The sequence below is a fragment of the Meles meles genome, chromosome 6 (assembly GCF_922984935.1).
Source record: "Meles meles chromosome 6, mMelMel3.1 paternal haplotype, whole genome shotgun sequence".
Classification (NCBI taxonomy): domain Eukaryota; kingdom Metazoa; phylum Chordata; class Mammalia; order Carnivora; family Mustelidae; genus Meles; species Meles meles.
Genome location: NC_060071.1, coordinates 151,301,637 through 151,320,712, shown reverse-complemented (window position 1 = coordinate 151,320,712; position 19,076 = coordinate 151,301,637). Strand labels below are relative to the sequence as shown.

The following is a 19,076-nucleotide window of genomic DNA, read 5'->3' as shown; positions in this document are numbered from 1 at the left end:
AGTCACCATAATCCACAAGACACAATAGAATCTCCTTGTATTATTGAGCATTCTCCTGAGGAACAGATGCCAAAGCCCCACTGTCATACACGACTGAATAGTCCAAGAAGTCCCATGATCTACTCTCACATGCTTGTGTCCCAGGAAAGCCAAGGAGTAGTTCTTGACTATTCCTGAACTAGTCTTTCATCTGAGAACCTGGGGACTTGAATGTGTAACTGTCTTCACGGGCAGTAGTATATGAAGCTTCCACATCAAGCATGCAGGAAGGAACAATGATGGAATTCCTCCTCCCTCCGCATTTAATCCTACTCAGAACCTTAATGGATTGGATAATGTCTGCATACTCAGTGATCATGGATGCAAATACCCATCTGTTTGTAATCACCACCACAGACATCTAGAGAAAAGATGTTTACTCTGGGCACCCATGGCCCAGTCACTTTGACACATAGAGTGAACCACCACAAGTCAATCTGCTGTAAATTTGGGCATCCATGTGCATGTCCTAAACCACACTCATTTTAAAAAGAAAATAAATGAGAAGTTCTTCACTTCACCTTATATGAGACAAGTATCCTGAATACAGCCAAAAATACACCAACCTTTTCCCCAGTAGGGTAGATAAAGCTCTTGGGCAATGTTTACTCTTCTCCTCAATATCCTGCAATTGAGCTATTGAACTATTATAATATAAAATTAAGAATTCTACAACTTGGGAGGAGGGGTCAAGATGGTAGAGAAGTAGGAGATGCTATTTCAACTGGTCCCCTAAAGCGAGCTGATTATTTACCGGGTCACCCTGAACACACATGAAATCAGAGTGAGGTGTAGGATTATACACTTCTGGATCTCTACAGGGGCAGAAGACACCGCTGGACAGGTAAAGTGGAGTGGGAATGTGGACTGATATGGAAGATAAAGAAAAGGAGGAGGGAGCCACCAGAAGCGACCCATTAGAAAGTAAAACACCAATACAAGATTACCCTGTGATTGGGAACCAGGATTAACTTGGAGTCTGGTTAAAATCATTCAAAAAGACCAAAAGATCTTAAGGGGAAATTGGTGGAGTCGGGTGGTTAGGGACACGGGCTTAAATAAGCCCACATACACAGGACAGCCACCGCCAGTGCCCTGCCAGAGATAAGGCTGTGATGCATCCAGGCCATGGTCCCTGAGACACCCGTGCTAAGCAGTTTCTCCAGAAAAATCACAAAATAAAAGGTTGCGGCTTCATCAAAGATATTATGGTGACCAAACTCTCCCAGGAACCTCGCAACTGCTCTAGGTCACTGCCATCATGAAGATGTTACCTGGAAAATTTGCTACGTATTCAGAGAACATGCAAATAGAGCTGCCTTCCCTCTGCTTATTAAAAGAGCCCAGCCCTGACCATGCAACTGGGAGAGGAACCTCAGCACCAGGATTTCCAGGTGTTCCAATCAGTAATCAAGACAGAACACAGACAAATGACTATGGAGTTTGTGCTTGCCTGGGTTTTCCTTGTTGCTCTTTTCAAAGGTAATTCATGGTGAACAAGAGACCTTGAGTGTGAGAGTGGATATGAGTAACAGAAACGGTGAGTCTGTGACAATTTCCTGACCAGGATGTCTTGTGTCCTCAAGTGCCCAGTGTGAGGTGTAGCTGGGGGGCCTGGGGGAGACCTGGTGAAGCCTGGGGGATCCTGAGACTCTCCTGTGCAGCCTCTTGATTCACCTTCAGCAGTTACCACATGAGCTGGGCCCGCCGGGCTCCAGGGAAGGGTCTGCAGTGGGTCACATGCATTGGCTATGATGGAAGTGGCAAAAGCTACAGAAACTCTGTGAAAGGCCAATTCGCCATCTCCAGAGACAATGGCAATAATACACTGTATCTGTAGATGAACATCCTGAGAGCCAAGGACACTGCCATATATTACTGTGCAACAGGACAGTTAGGGGACATCGGTGTGAACCCAGACAGAAACCTCACTGTAGGAGAGGATAGGGACCACCAGAGGGTGCACACTCCTCACCAATTCTGTCTTTAAGCCCAGGAGAAGATGCAGATGGAGGTTATGGCAAGTTTCCTGTCAGGATCTGGCGATTCCTCTCCAGAGAACACTTTCCCTCAGGGCCCTCTCTGCACACATGATTCTGTCCTTACCTCTTCACTCTCTGACTTCGAAAATTTGTTCTAATGGGAAAACAATTATATTAAAATGCACAAAATACAGAGTCACTCACGTTGTTTATTCCTGTCCCTAAATACCAATGAATCACAAATATCCTGATGCTCATCAACTGAGCCTTTACAGGAATCCCAGAGGCACTCAGTATGCATCACAGGTCCACCCAACTCAATGTACAAACTTGATAGAAGGAGCGTAAAGTCCATGCTGCACATGAGGCCACAGAGACATCAACAATCCAAAGAAAAAAGATGAAAGGGTCTTTGGGGGGGGGGGTATGTCACTGTCTTAAACAAAGCTCAGGGCATCAATGTTAATGACAACATCAGAAAGCACGGATATCCCACCAAGTGCAGTGTGGATGTGGAGCCTGAACATTAAACACACACACACACACACACACACACACACACACACACACACACACAAACATTCCCACAAGAGTATAAAACCTTCATCACTTTCACCTAATTAGCATGGGTAATCCTAAGACAGAAATACACAGCATACAAGAAGAAAGAAGACCTCAAGAAGCAAGGAAAATCTAAAAGACACCACCTAACATTACACCTGAAGGAGCTGGAGAAAGTGCAATGACTGAAGCCTAAATACAGCAGAAGGAAGGAAATGCTAAAGACTAGAGGAGAAATAAATGATATAAAAACCAAAAACAGCAGAACAGGTTAAAAAAACAAAGGTCTAGTTCTTTGGAAAAAAATAAAATAAAAATAAAATAAAATTGAGAAACCTCTGCCTAGATTTCTCAAAAGGAAAAGAGAAAGCCCCAAATAAATAAAATCATAAATCAATAGGTTTTTCTGTGGAACGGACCGAGATTTTGAGGGGTGGGAGTCAGGGGATGAGGTAACTTGGGGATGGGCGATAAGGAGGACACATGCTGGGAGGAGCGGTGGGTGTTATACACATTTAATGAATTGTTGAACACTACATCAAAAATGAATAATGTACTCTATGGTGGCTAAATGAACATAATTTTTAAAAGAATCTAAGCAGATAATGTTGTGATAAAACAAATAAATAGAGCTATAATTCTAGGATGAATCTTCCCCAATCCAAATCCTGAAATTATTTTCAAAATTTTGTGTTTAAATAGGGGTGGCTGTGGGGTATGGGGTAACAGGCCAAAGGGCATTAAGGAGGGCACTTCGTGGAATGAGCTCTAAATGTTATAGGCAACTGATGCATCACTAAATCTACCTCTAAAACCGATAATGCACTGTGTGTTAATTGAACTGAATTCAATTTAAAATGATTTAAAGCACAATATAAGAAGTCAGTCTGATTGAGTGTGTCATTGAAAGTCCTTGTTTTGAAAAATGCCAGTGGAATTTTCATCAGGATGGCACTGAAAGTATAGATTGCCCTGGACAGTATAGATATTTTTTTTCATTTTTATATCATTTTACTGTTTATACCATAATCACATTAAAATTGGCAGAACTCCCCTGACAGACAGGACAGAGACCTGTCATGCAAGGAAAAATAGTGAAGGTTTCATAAAGCTTGAGAGGAAGTACCAGGGTTCCACAGGACGGCGGCAGCATTCTCAGACAACAGTGCCACAGTGTCGGAGCAGGAAGGAAGCAGGCTGCTACAGCAACAGCTGGCCCGAGGCCACTGCTATTTCCTAAGGGGAATTTCCTAATACGCTTGGAAAGCAGATCACTTGAACAGATGTACATGGAATAGGGTACTGCTTCTGCCGAATAAATTCTACAGGTTCCTGGGCAGGGTCTACAAATCTCAAGTGATAAGTGGTTGCTGATTAGGATTTTGCAAAGGTAGTCCCAAAACTAACATCCAGGAAAATTTTACCACCAGCGAATTCTTAGGCCAAAAAATAAATAGCCACACATACCAAACCTACACATCGTGATTTAAGATGGTGCCATGTTAGGGCTTATGAAAGAACCAGAGCAGGAAAGATTATTCAAACAGAAGATCCTCATCCTTCTCTTCAGCCAAAAGATTAGCAGGCTCCATCACCTCGCCAGCTGCCCTCCGTTGCTCCAAGTCTTTCTCTGATTTTTCCTTGAGAATCTGTTTCTTCTCCTGTATTTTCTTTAACCTATAGAACTCTTCTCGCTCGCTCTCATCCAGCTCTGTGATGATATAAGCAAGAGTACGTTCAATCCGGGGAATGATGACATGTTCAATGGCATTTACCCGCCTGTTGGTGATCTTAGTGGCTTCATCCAAAGTAACAAAGGAAGTCTGTAGCGAAGTTAGTTCCACCAGTAATTCTACTGCTTTGGCATAATTCCTCTTTAATTTAGCCAACTGTTCCCCACCTCTGGCTAAACCAGTCAGCTCGTAACTATCAGTTCCTTCATGGTAATGTTCAAACACTGGCAAAGTAACACCTGCTACGTTATCTTTCTTAGCTCGGATCTTCACTTGGGCTTTATTAACATTCTGGATAACTGTGGTGCTAAAGTCCCCTGCTGTGAACTTGGCCTCAGCAAGTGAGAAGGCAGCTTCTCTCATCACTTCACCCATCAACATTTTAGTCTCTATTATCTTCTTTAGGATCTGTCGAAATCGAAGAGTTAAGGCATCAGATTTTTTCTTCAGGAGGTTTCGACCTGTCTGTGCTCCTTTTAATCGAGCCTTCATGATGGTCTGTGCCATGCGCGAGGGAAAGATTTCAATTCGGTCTTTGCCCGACATTCTGATGATGATAGTAAGGCTCGGATCCCCGGCCGGGCAATCGTGGCTGCAAGCGCCCCAGCCACAGGGTCTTCCTCGACAGTATAGATATTTTTAACCATGTTTATTCTTCTAATCCATGAGCATGGAACGTTTTTCATTACTTTGTGCTGAAAAAAAAAATCCTAAAATGTGTAAGGACCAGAAAACACCCTGAATTACTAAGGAAGTGTTGAAAAAGAAAAACCAAGTTGGAGGCATAACGTTTCCTGATTTTAAGATATACTGCAAACCTATTGTCACAAAGACAGCATGAAATTGCAGTGCAAAGACACATAAACCAGTAGAACAGACTAGAGAGGCCAGTAATGGACCTGCAACTCTATGATCAAATAATCTTCAACAAAGCAGGAAAAACTATCCAGTGCAAAAAGACAGTCTCTTCAATACATGGTTCTGGGAAAATTAGAAAGCTATGTGTGGAAGAATGAAACTTGACCATTGACTTACACCATACACAAAGATAAACTCGAAATGGGTAAAAGACCTCAACGTGAGACAGGAATCCATCAGAATCATAGAGAAGAACATAGGCAGTAACCTCTTCGATATCAGCCACGGAAACTTCTTTAAAGACATGTCTCCAAAGGTAAAGGAAACAAAAGTGAAAATGAACCCTTGGGACTTTGTCAATATCAAAAGGTTCTGTCAATTATCATATGGTTTCACTTATTTGTGGAGCATAACAAATAACATGGAGGACATGGGGAGATGGAGAGGAGAAGGGAGTTGAGGGAAATTGGAAGGGGAGATGAACCATGAGAGACTATGGACTCTGAAAAACAACCAGAGGGTTTGGAAGGGGCGGGGGGTGGGAGGTTGGGGAACCAGGTGGTGGGTAATAGGGAGGGCACATATTGCATGGAGCACTGGGTGCAAAAACAATGAATACTGTTACACTGAAAAGAAATAAAAAAAAATCTTCTGCACAGCAAAGGAAACAGTCAGCAAAACAGAGGCAACCCACGGAATGGGAAAAGATACTCGCAAATGTCACTACAGACAAAAGGCTGATATCCAGGATCTATAAATAACTCCTCAAACTCAACAAACACAAAACAGATAACCACATCAAAAAATGGGAACATGACATGAACAGACAATTCTCCAATGAAGACTTACAAACGGCTAACAGACACATGGAAAAGTACTCATCATCATTATACATCAGGGAGATTCAAATCAAAACCACATTGAGAACCACCTTACACCAGTGAGAATGGCCAAAATTAACAAGACAGCAAACAAGTGTTGGAGAGGTTGTGGAGAAAGGGGAACCCCTTACACTGTTGGTAGGAATGCAAGTTGGTACAACCACTTTGGAAACAGTGTGGAGATTACTTACGAAATTAAAAATAGAGCTCCCCATGACCCTGTTATTGCCCTGGAAAGAAATTTTAAAAGTACATAATTTTTAAAAAAATAGAATATTAAAAACATACAGATGTAGTGAAAATAAGGGCCATCTGTACTCCACTGTTCATAGCAGCAATGGCCACAGTCGCCAAACTGTGAAAGTACTGAGATGCCATTCAACAGACAAAAGGATAAGGAAAATGTGGTCCATATACACTATGGAGTATTATGTCTCCATCAGAAAGGATGAATACCCAACTTTTTTATCAACATGGATGGGACTGGAAGAGATTATGCTGAATGAAATAATTCAAGCAGAGAGAGTCGGTTATCATATAGTTTCACTTATTTGTGGAGCATAAGAAATAACACGGAGGGGGGGGGGCCTAGTTGGCTCAGTCATTAGGCATCTGCCTTCAGCTCAGTTCATGGTCCCAGGGTCCTGGGATCAAGTCCCACATTGGGCTCCCTGCTCAGCCAGAAGCCTGCTTCTCACTCTCCCACTCCCTCTGCTTCAGTTCCCTCTCTCATTCTCTCTCTCTCTGCCAAATAAATAAATAAATAACGTAAAAAAATAGAAGGAATACAGAGTACATGGGGAGCTGGAGAGGAGAAAGGAGTTGGGAGAAATTGGAGGGGGAGATGAACCATGAGAGACTGTGGACTTGGAGGAACTAACTGAGGATTTTGGAGGGGAGAGGGTGGGAGGTTGGGTGAACCTGGTGGTGGTTATTGTGGAGGGCACGTATTGCATGGACCACTCGGTGTGGTGCAGAAGCAATGAATTCTGAACACTGAAAGGACATTTTAAAAAATAAATAAAAATTTTTAAGAAAAGAAAGAAAGCTAACAGGTGACTAAGCAACCTGGCATCACCACACTCCAATTTCAAGCTAGATTACAAAGCTGTTGTCATCAAAACGGTATGGTACTGGCATAAAAACAGACACACCGCAATGGGAAGCATAAGAGAGCTTGGATACTGATAGTCTTCATAATTTTGCAAAGTTTATTCATTCATATATTAAAGGTATATTTAAACTTGGCTCTGATAGAATTCTTAACTCTGAATGGGAATTTATATTATTGGTGTCCTGTTCCAAAGTTTCCTACCAATAAATGCATTTTTAAAGATTTTATTTATTTATTGGACAGACAGAGATCCCAAGTAGTCAGAGAGGCAGGCAGAGAGAGGAGGGTGAAGGAGACTCCCGTCCCAACAGAAAGCCCATTGTGGGGGCTCGATTCCAGGAATCCAGGATCATGACCTAAGCCAAAGGCAGAGGCTTTAACGCACTGAGACACCCAGGCACCCAATAAATGCATTTTTTAAATAAACAACAACAAAAAAGAATACTGCACATTGTCAAAGTGCCATCTAAACAAAGTGATCCACAAACAATGCAGTCTTTGTTTGTAACTTGTTAAGAATTGAACCTACGTCTGGAGCTAACTATATACTCAGAGGACATGCAAATAGGGTCTTCCTTCCGCTGAATAAAACAGCCCAGTCCAGAGAGGAGTCCCAGCCCTGGGATTTCCAGGTGTCCTCATTCACTGATCAGGACAGAACACGGAGAACTCACCATGGAGTTTGTGCTTGGCTGGGTTTTCCTTCTTGCTCTTTTAAAAGGTAATTTCTGGAGAACAAGACACATTGAGTATGTGAGTGGATATGAGTGAGAGAAACCATGGGTGTATGACAGATTCCTGACTGGGATGTCTTGTGTCTGCAGGTGTCCAGTGTGACGTGCAGCTGGTGGAGTCTGGGGGAGACCTGGTGAAACCTGGGGGGTCCCTGAGACTCTCCTGTGCAGCCTCTGGATTCACCTTCAGTAGTTATGAAATGAACTGGGTCCGCCAGGCTCCAGGGAAGGGGCTGCAGTGGGTCGCATGGATTAATACTGGTGGAAGTAGCACATACTACGCAGACTCTGTGAAGGGCCGATTCACCATCTCCAGAGACAATGGCAAGAACACGCTGTATCTGCAGATGAACAGCCTGAGAGCCGAGGACATGGCCGTGTATTACTGTGCGAGAGACACAGTGAGGGGACATCAGTGTGAGCCCCGACACAAATCTCAAACTACAAGACTATCAGACCAGCAGAGGGTGCACACTCCTCACCAATTCTGTCTTTAATCCCAGGAGCAGGTGCAGATGGAGTCTATGGCATATTTCCTGTCAGGGTCTGGGGTTTCCTCTCCATAGAGCAGTTTCCCCAAGGGAGCCTCCTCAACATTATTCTGTGCTTTCCTATTCACTCTCTGACTTAGAAACTTAGTTGTAACAGGAAGACAAATATACTAACATGCAAAAAAGAAAAAAGAGTGAGTTACATTAGTTTCCTCTTGTCTTTTTTTTTTTCTTTTTTTTTAAGATTTATTTGTTTATTTGGGGGGGAGGAGATAGCACAGTGAGTGAGAGAGAACACCAGTGGAGGGGAAGGGCAGAGGGAGAGGGAGCAGACTCCCTGCTGAGCAGGGAGCCCAATGTAGGACTCAATCCCAGGACCCTGGGATCATGACCTGAGCCAAAGGCAGACACTTAGCTAACTGAGCCACCCAAGCATCCCTTTGTCATCTTTTGAACCACGAGGCCAGTCCGCCTGACATCATTTCTTTCGTCATCTATTAGAACTTTAACTCAAAGGTTAGGGTGGTAGCAAGTAAGAGTTAATGAAAATTTTGAAGAGAAAATATGGCATTTAATTTTTTGGGGTTTTTAAGAAATATTTTAACAATAAGACATACTTAGTAAGGAAAACTTGGAAAATACAGGAAAAGAGGAAGAAGGGTCGCCTGTGGCTCAAATTGACCATAGTTGATGTTTTTTTTTTTTTCTCATTTTATTTATTTTTTCAGCGTAACAGTATTCATTCTTTTTGCACAACACCCAGTGCTCCATGCAAAACGTGCCCTCCCCATTACCCACCACCTGTTCCCCCAACCTCCCACCCCTGACCCTTCAAAACCCTCAGGTTGCCCCAACCTCCCACCCCTGACCCTTCAAAACCCTCAGGTTGTTTTTCAGAGTCCATAGTCTCTTATGGTTCGCTTCCCCTCCCCAATGTCCATAGCCCGCTCCCCCTCCCCCAATCCCACCTCCCCGCAGCAACCCCCAGTTTGTTTTGTGAGATTAAGAGTCATTTATGGTTTGTCTCCCTCCCAATCCCATCTTGTTTCATTTATTCTTCTCCTATCTCCTACCCCCCCATGTTGCTTCTCCATGTCCTCATATCAGGGAGATCATATGATAGTTGTCTTTCTCCGATTGACTTATTTCACTAAGCATGATACGCTCTAGTTCCATCCACGTCGTCGCAAATGGCAAGATTTCATTTCTTTTGATGGCTGCATAGTATTCCATTGTGTATATATACCACATCTTCTTTATCCATTCATCTGTTGATGGACATCTAGGTTCTTTCCATAGTCTGGCTATTGTAGACATTGCTGCTATAAACATTCGGGTACACGTGCCCCTTCGGATCACTATGTTTGTATCTTTAGGGTAAATACCCAGTAGTGCAATTGCTGGGTCATAGGGTAGTTCTATTTTCAACATTTTGAGGAACCTCCATGCTGTTTTCCAGAGTGGTTGCACCAGCTTGCATTCCCACCAACAGTGGAGGAGGGTTCCCCTTTCTCCACATCCTCTCCAGCATCTGTCATTTCCTGACTTGTTCATTTTAGCCATTCTGACTGGTGTGAGGTGATATCTCATTGTGGTTTTGATTTGTATTTCCCTGATGGCGAGTGACGTGGAGCATTTTTTCATGTGTCTGTTGGCCATCTGGATGTCTTCTTTGCAGAAATGTCTGTTCATGTCCTCTGCCCATTTCTTGATTGGATTGTTTGTTCTTTGGGTGTTGAGTTTGCTAAGTTCCTTATAGATTTTGGATACTAGCCCTTTATCTGATATGTCGTTTGCAAATATCTTCTCCCATTCTGTCAGTTGTCTTTTGGTTTTGTTAACTGTTTCCTTTGCTGTGCAAAAGCTTTTGATCTTGATGAAATCCCAACAGTTCATTTTTGCCCTTGCTTCCCTTGCCTTTGCCGTTGTTCCTAGGAAGATGTTGCTACGGCTGAGGTCAAAGAGGTTGCTGCCTGCATTCTCCTCAAGGATTTTGATGGATTCCTTTCTCACATTGAGGTCCTTCATCCATTTGGAGTCTATTTTTGTGTGTGGTGTAAGGAAGTGGTCCAATTTCATTTTTCTGCATGTGGCTGTCCAATTTTCCCAGCACCATTTATTGAAGAGGCTGTCTTTTTTCCATTGGACATTCTTTCCTGCTTTGTCGAAGATTAGTTGACCATAGAGTTGAGGGTCGATTTCTGGGCTCTCTATTCTGTTCCACTGATCTATGTGTCTGTTTTTGTGCCAGTACCATGCTGTCTTGATCAGGAAGGGATGCTGTACTTTGTCAAATGCTTTCTCAGCATCTATTGAGAGTATCATATGGTTCTTGTTCTTTCTTTTATTAATGTGTTCTATCACATTGATTGATTTGCGGATGTTGAACCAACCCTGCAGCCCTGGAATAAATCCCACTTGATCGTGGTGAATAATCCTTTTAATGTACTGTTGAATCCTATTGGCTAGTATTTTGGCGAGAATTTTTGCGTCTGTGTTCATCAAGGATATTGGTCTGTAGTTCTCTTTTTTGGTGGGATCCTTGTCTGGTTTTGGGATCAAGGTGATGCTGGCCTCATAAAATGAGTTTGGAAGTTTTCCTTCCGTTTCTATTTTTTGGAACAGTTTCAGGAGAATAGGAATGAGTTCTTCTTGAAATGTTTGGTAGAATTCCCCTGGGAAGCCGTCTGGCCCTGGGCTTTTGTTTGTTTGGAGATTTTTGATGACTGTTTCAATCTCCTTACTGGTTATGGGCCTGTTCAGGTTTTCTATTTCTTCCTGGTTCAGTTGTGGTAGTTTATATGTCTCTAGGAATGCATCCATTTCTTCCAGATTGTCCAATTTGTTGGCGTAAAGTTGCTCATAGTATGTTCTTATAATTGTCTGTATTTCTTTGGTGTTAGTTGTGATCTCTCCTCTTTCATTCATGATTTTATTGATTTGGGTCCTTTCTCTTTTCTTTTTGATGAGTCTGGCCAGGGGTTTATCAGGGCTGCAGGGTTGGTTCAACATCCGCAAATCAATCAATGTGATAGAACACATTAATAAAAGAAAGAACAAGAACCATATGATACTCTCAATAGATGCTGAGAAAGCATTTGACAAAGTACAGCATCCCTTCCTGATCAAAACTCTTCAAAGTGTGGGGATAGAGGGCACATACCTCAATATTATCAAAGCCATCTATGAAAAACCCACCGCAAATATCATTCTCAATGGAGAAAATCTGAAAGCTTTTCCGTTAAGGTCAGGAACACGGCAGGGATGTCCATTATCACCACTGCTATTCAACATAGTACTAGAAGTCCTAGCCTCAGCAATCAGACAACAAAAAGAAATTAAAGGCATCCAAATTGGTAAAGAAGAAGTCAAACTATCACTCTTCGCAGATGATATGATACTATATGTGGAAAACCCAAAAGACTCCACTCCAAAACTGCTAGAACTTGTTCAGGAATTCAGTAAAGTGTCAGGATATAAAATCAATGCACAGAAATCAGTTGCATTTCTGTACACCAACAACAAGACTGAAGAAAGAGAAATTAAGGAGTCAATCCCATTTACAATTGTACCCAAAACTATAAGATACCTAGGAATAAACCTAACCAAAGAGACTAAGAATCTATACACAGAAAATTATAAAGTACTCATGAAAGAAATTGAGGAAGACACAAAAAAATGGAAAAATGTTCCATGCTCCTGGATTGGAAGAATAAATATTGTGAAAATGTCTATGCTACCTAAAGCAATCTACACATTTAATGCAATCCCTATCAAAATACCATCCATTTTTTTCAAAGAAATGGAACAAATAATCCTCAAATTTATATGGAACCAGAAAAGACCTCGAATAGCCAAAGGAATATTGAAGAACAAAGCCAAAGTTGGTGGCATTACAATTCCGGACTTCAAGCTCCTCTTGTCTTAAATACCAAAAAATTACAAATATCCTGATGCAGGTCAACAAAACCTTCATAAGAATTTCAGTGGCGCTCACTGTGGATCACAAGAACCTCCAGTGGGGCCAGAAGATGACACACACACACACACACACACACACATGAGTATAAAATCTCCACTGGGTGTGGTGAAAAAACAATGAGTACTGTTACACTGAAAATAAATAAATAAATTTTTAAAATGAGAAAAAAAAATCTCCACTGAAAAAATAAAATTAAATTTAAGAAAAAACTAGAAAACCATTATCACTATCCTGTCATTTCTGTGCAGCAAAGGTGATCCTAAGACAGAAATACACACCATACAGGAGCACCTCAAGATGCAAGAAAAATCTCAAATAAACCACCTAACATTACATCTAAAGGTCCTAGAGAAAGAGCAACTGAATCCTAAATATAGCAGAAGGAAGGGAATAGCAAGATTAGAGTAGAAAGTGATTATATAGAAACTAAGAAACACAGAACAGATCAAAGAAACCAAGGTCTGCATACTTTTTTTCTAATTCAATTAGCCAAGGTATAGTACATCATTGGATTTTGATATAATATTCAATGCTCCATCTCTTCAGTATAAAACGCTGTGCTCATCATATCACGTGATACTTTGGGGAAAAAACCACAATACACCTGAGAATCCTCTGCCTAAATTTACCAAATGAAAGAGAAAGGGCCCAAATCAATCACAAAGAAGTCTATCTGGTCCAGTGTGTTATTCAAAGCCCTCATTTCCTTGGTACATGAACAATGAATTCTGGAACACTGAAAAGAAATTTTTTAAATAGGTGAAAATAAAGTCTTTATTCTTTTTAATGTTCACAAGGCAACATATCGTACATCATCAGTTTTTGATGTAGTGTTCAAAGATTCATTAGTTGTGTATAACACCAAGTGCTCATCGTATCACCTACCCTCTTTAATCCCCATCACCTGGCTACCTCATCCCCCACCACCCTTACTTCTGTAATCTTGTTTGTTTCCCAGAATCCAGAGTATCTCATGGTTTGTCTCCCTCCATGATTTTTTTTATTTTTCAGTGTTCCAAGTTTCACTGTTTATGCACCACACCCACTGCTCCATGCCATATGTGTCCTCCTTGATATCCACCACCATGCTCACCCAATCCTCTACCCCCTCCACTCCAAAACCCTCAGTTTGTTTCTCAGAGTAAACCATTGCTCGTGCTTCATATCCCCCTCCAATTTACCGCAATTCAGTTTTCCTTTAATCTCCTAATGTCCTCTATGTTATTCCTTATGCTCCACAAGTAAGTAAAACCGTAGGATAATTGACTTTCCTGTGGTCCTCCTCACTATTCCTTATGTTCCACATAGAGTGAAACCATAGGATAATTATCTTTCTCTGCTTAACTTATTCTACTTGACATAACACCCTCCGGTTGGATCCAAGTCAATGAAATGGTAAGTATTCACCCATTCTGATGGCACAGTAATATTCCATCATATGTTTGGACCATATCTTCTTTATCCATTCATATGTGGAAGGAAATCTCAGCTCCTTCCACAGTTTCACTATTGTGGACATTATTCCTATGAATATTGGGGTGCATGTACCCGTTTGTTCACTACATCTGTATCTTTGGTGTAAATACCCAGTAGAGAAATTGCTGAGTCATAGGGTAGTTCTATTTTTAACATTAGAGGAATATAGACACTCTTTTCCAAGGTGGCTGTATCAACTTGCATTCCCACCAACAGCGTAAGAGGGCTCCCCTTTCTCCACATCCTCTCCAACATTTGTTGTTCCCTGTCTTGTTAATTTTATTCTTTCTAAATCATGAAAGGTAATGACTTATTGTGGTTTTGATTTATATTTCCATGGTGGCAAGAGATGTGGAGCATTTTTTCATGTGTGTGTTGGTCATTTGTATGTCTCTCTGGAGATGTGTCTATTCATGCCTTCTCCACATTTTTTGACCGCATTATTTGTTTTTAGGGTGTTCAGTCTGGTAAATTTTTTAGAGATCTTGGATATCAAACCTTTGTCTGTACTGTCATTTGCAAATATCTTCTCCCATTCCATAGGTTGCCTTTTAGTTTTGTTGACTGCTTCCTTTGCATTGCGGAAAATTTTTATCTTGGTGAAGTCCCAAAATTCTTTTCACTTTCTGTTTTCCTTGCTTTTAGAGACACATCTTGCAAGAAGTTCTTGCAGTTGAGGATCTAAGAGGTTACTGCCTGTGTTCTCCTCTCAGAGGTTGATGTAATACTTTGCTTAATGGGTCTCTGAACTATTCAGAAAACACACCCTAGTATCCAGCCATAGTGTCATTGACAATGTCCGCATCACAAACACCTGTTACTCCCACATGCCCATTGTTTTGTTCCTGGGGATGAGAACCCCATAGCAACCCACCTGCACCCACATAAATATAAACACTCCTGTTTGTTTCCTTCCCTCTGAGCAGTGATGTCAGCTACTCTCTATCGAAGTCCACACACACACTGGAGCCAAGGTGGACACTCACCACTGTCTGAGCAGATTATGGACCCAGAGAACAAATTGTGAGTTTGAGACACGCTTGGACCTGGATGCTCTCGATGTCTCTTCCCGTATACAGTCACCGAGCTGGTCAGTCCACTCTTCCAGGTCCTAACACAGGGTCCAGATGTGTCCTCATAACTGAATCTGCTAACTTCTCACACTCTTAAATTGCTCTATCAGACAGGTAATGTGTTTATTATTTAATTCACATTAAAAACCTACAGGGGATCCAGGGAACAATATCCTGCATCCACAACTCTGTTCATGAAGACAACGAGAGAAGCGCCTTCACAGCACTGATCAAAATCACTGAGTGCAGTTATGAGGACACAGGTTAAAGGGGGTAACCTGACCCTGTCACACAGGTGTGAAGTGTCATTTCAAGACCAGAGAAGGTGTTACTTGTGTAAATGTGTCAATGAGAGGTGAGGGTTCTCCCAGGAAGTTCCCAGCGTGGTGACACTGATTGGAGCAATGACAAAATCTGACAGCTCTGCCATCGTATTATGTCCTTTACACATGAACATACCTGGTAGGGAAAGTGTTTCAGGGAAGTTAAATCCACTCATGATGAGTGGAGCAGCTCGAATTACCAAATACAGTGGAGTGACCCAGCTTTGACAAATTTCCACATGATTTGTACCTGGAGCTGCTGTCCCCAAACTTGCACACCCAGGACTTGAACCACAAGAGAATAGAGGGGCGGGTGGAACAGAGAGGTTCGCCAATGGTACAGAGCCCCTGGAATTATGGTGGGGTTTCATGAATGTCTACTATGCACAGGGCACTTGGGATTACATCGTAATGTTTCATGCTTAGTGTAGATGATCACACCCTCTCTTTGTGAGGCCTATGCTGTGGAGTGTTTGACTCTCTTCCTGGCTCCACTGGGAAACGTGCTGTCTGGGTAGCAGCAGTGAAATGTGTCACTGCTGTAGCCACACAAGAGTTCAGATTCCTCAAGAGATCCCCTGTTTCTGTCCGTGATCAGCACTGTGATATCCCTGAGCTCACCCAAATAGAATCTACTTCCACTCTCCAGTACACTCCTCTTCACTAATCAGGTGACAGTCGTTAATGTGGTGGAAGGCTTCAGACTACTAGGACTCTGACTTGATGACGTCTCCTTAGACTCAGGTGCTCCCACGAACCTGGGTCAGGTGAGGACCTCATGTGTCATTGCCCCTTCTCCACCAGTGGTCCAAGTCCATGTATTCTTTTCTTTTCACTTTTTTATATTGCTTTTCAGCGTAACAATATTCACTGTTTTTGCACCTCACCCAGTGCTCCATGCAATACGTGCTCTCCCTATTACCCAACACCTGGTTCCCCAACCTCCCACCACCCGCCCCTTCAAAACCGTCAGGTTGTTTTCAAAGTCCATAGTCTATCATGGTTCATCTCCCCTTCCAGTTTCCCTTAACTCCCTTCTCCTCTCCATCTCGCCATGTACTCCATGTTCTTTGTTGTGCTCCACAAATAAGTGAAACCATACGATACTTGACTCTCTCTGCTTGACTTATTTCAATCAGCATAATCTCTTCCAGTCCCGTCCATGTTGCTACAAAAGTTGGGTATTCATCCTTTCTGATGGAGACATAATACTCCATCGTGTATATGGACCACATCTTACTTATCCATTCGTCCATTGAAGGGCATCTTGGTTCTTCTCACAGTTTGGTGACCGTGGCAATTGCTGCAATAAACATTGGGGTACAGATGGCTCTTCTTTTCACTACATCTGTATCTTTGGGGTAAATACCCAGCAGTGCAATTGCAGGGTCATAGGGAAGCTCTATTCTTCATTTCTTCAGGAATCTCCACACTGTTCTCCAAAGTGGCTGCACTAACTTGCATTCCCGCCAACAGTGTAAGAGGGTTCCCCTTTCTCCTCATCCTCTCCAACACACGTTGTTTGCTGTCTTGCTAATTTTGGCCATTCTAACTGGTGTCAGGAGATATCTCAATGGGGTTTTAATTTGAATCTCCCTGATAGCTAGCGATGATGAGCATTTTTTCATATATCTGATAGCCATTTCGATGTCTTCGTTGGAGAAGTGTCTATTCATATCTTCTGCCCATTTTTTTATATGATTATCTGTTTTGTGTGTGTTGAGTTTGAGGAGTTCTTTATAAATCCTTGATATCAACTTTTTGTCTGTACTGTCATTTACAAATATCTTCTCCCATTCCATGTGTTGCCTCTTTGATTTGTTGACTGTTTCCTTTGCTGTGAAAAAGATTTTGAGCTTGATGAAGTACCAAAAGTTCATTTTTTAAAATATTATATTTATTTGACATAGAGAAATCACAACTAGGAAGAGAGGCAGGCAGAGAGAGAGGAAGAAGCAGGCTCCCCGCGGAGCAGAGAGCCCAATGTGCGTCTCGATCCCAGGACCCTGGGATCATGACCCAAGCCGAAGGCAGAGGCTTTACCCCACTGAGCCACCCAGGTGGCCCACCAAAAGTTCATTCTTGCTTTTGTTTCCTTTGGCTTTGGAGACATATCATGAAAGAAGTTGCTGTGGTTGATATGGAAGAGGTTACTGCCTATGTTCTCCTCTAGCATTCTGATGGATTCCTGTCTCACTTTGAGGTCTTTTATTCATTATGAGTTTAACTTTGTGTATGGTGTAAGAGAATGGTCGAGTTTCTTTCTTCTACATATAGCTGTCTAGTTTTCCCAGCACCATTTATTGAAGAGACTGTCTCTATTCCATTGTATACTTTTTTCCTGTTTTGTCGAAGATTATTTGACCATAGAGTTGAGGGTCCATATCTGGGCTCTCCACTCTGTTCCACTGGTCTATGTGTCTGTTTTTATTACAGTACCATGCTGTCTTGGTGATCACAGCTTTGTAGTAATGCTTGAAATCAGGTAATGTGATGCTGCCAGTTCTGTATTTGTTTTTCAACATTTCCTTCGCCATTGGGGGTTTCTTCTTATTCCATACAAATTTTAGGATTTTTTTTAATATTTAATTTATTTTTTATGGAATGGGTATTTCATTTTAATCTCACTAGTAACCCAGTAGAATATGTATTTTTATTCCTCATAAGTAAACAAAAAAAATTGATGTTGGAATAGATTGTGTAAATTGTCCCACAGCAGAAAAGTAGCAAATTGGAATGAAACCTAACATCAATTTGCAAAGAAAGCTCATATTGCTGTATGAGTTCTAGTAGTTTGGGGGTGGAGTCTTTGCGGTTTTCCATATAAAGAGTCATATCATCTGCAAAAAGAGAGAGTTTGACTTCTTCCTTGCCAATTTGGATACCTTTTACTTCTCTTTGTTGTCTGATTGCTGTTGCTAGGTCTTCTAATACTATGTTGAACAAGAGCGGTGAGAATGGGCATCCTTGTCGTGTGCCTGACCTCAATGGGAAGGCTGCAAGCTTTTTCCCATTGAGGATGATATTTGCTGTGGGTCTTTCATAGATTTTATGAAGTTCAGAAATGTTCCCTCTATCCCTATACTTTGAAGCATTTTAATCAGAAATGGATGCTGGATTTTGTCAAGTGCTTTTTCTGCATCAATTGAAGGACCATGTGGTTCTTCTCTCTTCTCTTATTGATGTGTTCTATCACATTGATTGATTTGCGAATGTTTTTTTTAAAGATTTTATTTATTTATTTGACAGACAGAGATCACAAGTAGGCAGAGAGGCAGGCAGAGAGAGAAGGAAGGAGGCTCCCTGCTGAGCAGAGACCCCGATGCGGGGCTCTATCCCAGGATTCTGAGATCATGACCTGAGCTGAAGGCAGAGGCTTAACACACTGAGCCACCCAGGTGCCCCTGATTTGCGAATGTTGAACCACACTTGTAACCCAGGGATGAATCCCACCTGGTCATGGGGGATAATCTTTTTAATGTACTGCTGGATGCTGTTTGCTAGGATCTTGTTGAGATTCTTAGCATCCATATTCATCAGTGATATTGGTCTGAAATTCTCCTTTTTGGTAGGGTCTTTGCTTGCTTTGGGGATCAGGGTAATGCTGGCTTCATAAAAAGAGTCTGGAAGTTTTCCTTCTGCTTCAATTTTTTGGAACAGCTTCAGGAGAATTGGTGTTATTTCTTCTTTGAAAGTTTGGTAGAATTCCCCAGGGAATCCGTCAGGTCCTGCTCTTCTTTTTTTTTGGGGGGGGGGGAGGTTTTTGATCACTGCTTCAATCTCATTACTAGATATTGGTCTATTCAGGTTATCAAATTCTTCCTGGTTC

General features: G+C 41.9%; 1 protein-coding gene and 2 gene segments (V, D, J or C); 2 read left to right on the top strand and 1 right to left on the bottom strand.

The window, feature by feature from the left end:
- LOC123943474 overlaps positions 1-19,076 on the top strand; it is a 1,358,446-nt gene that overhangs the window by 960,427 nt on the left and 378,943 nt on the right.
- Positions 1-19,076, top strand: part of LOC123943793 — a 397,541-nt gene that overhangs the window by 163,903 nt on the left and 214,562 nt on the right.
- LOC123943489 (V-type proton ATPase subunit D-like) lies at positions 3,742-4,930 on the bottom strand. Its single transcript, XM_046007792.1, has one exon. It carries the CDS (start codon positions 4,859-4,861, stop codon positions 4,118-4,120), a length of 744 nt encoding a protein of 247 aa, XP_045863748.1. The 5' UTR covers positions 4,862-4,930; the 3' UTR covers positions 3,742-4,117.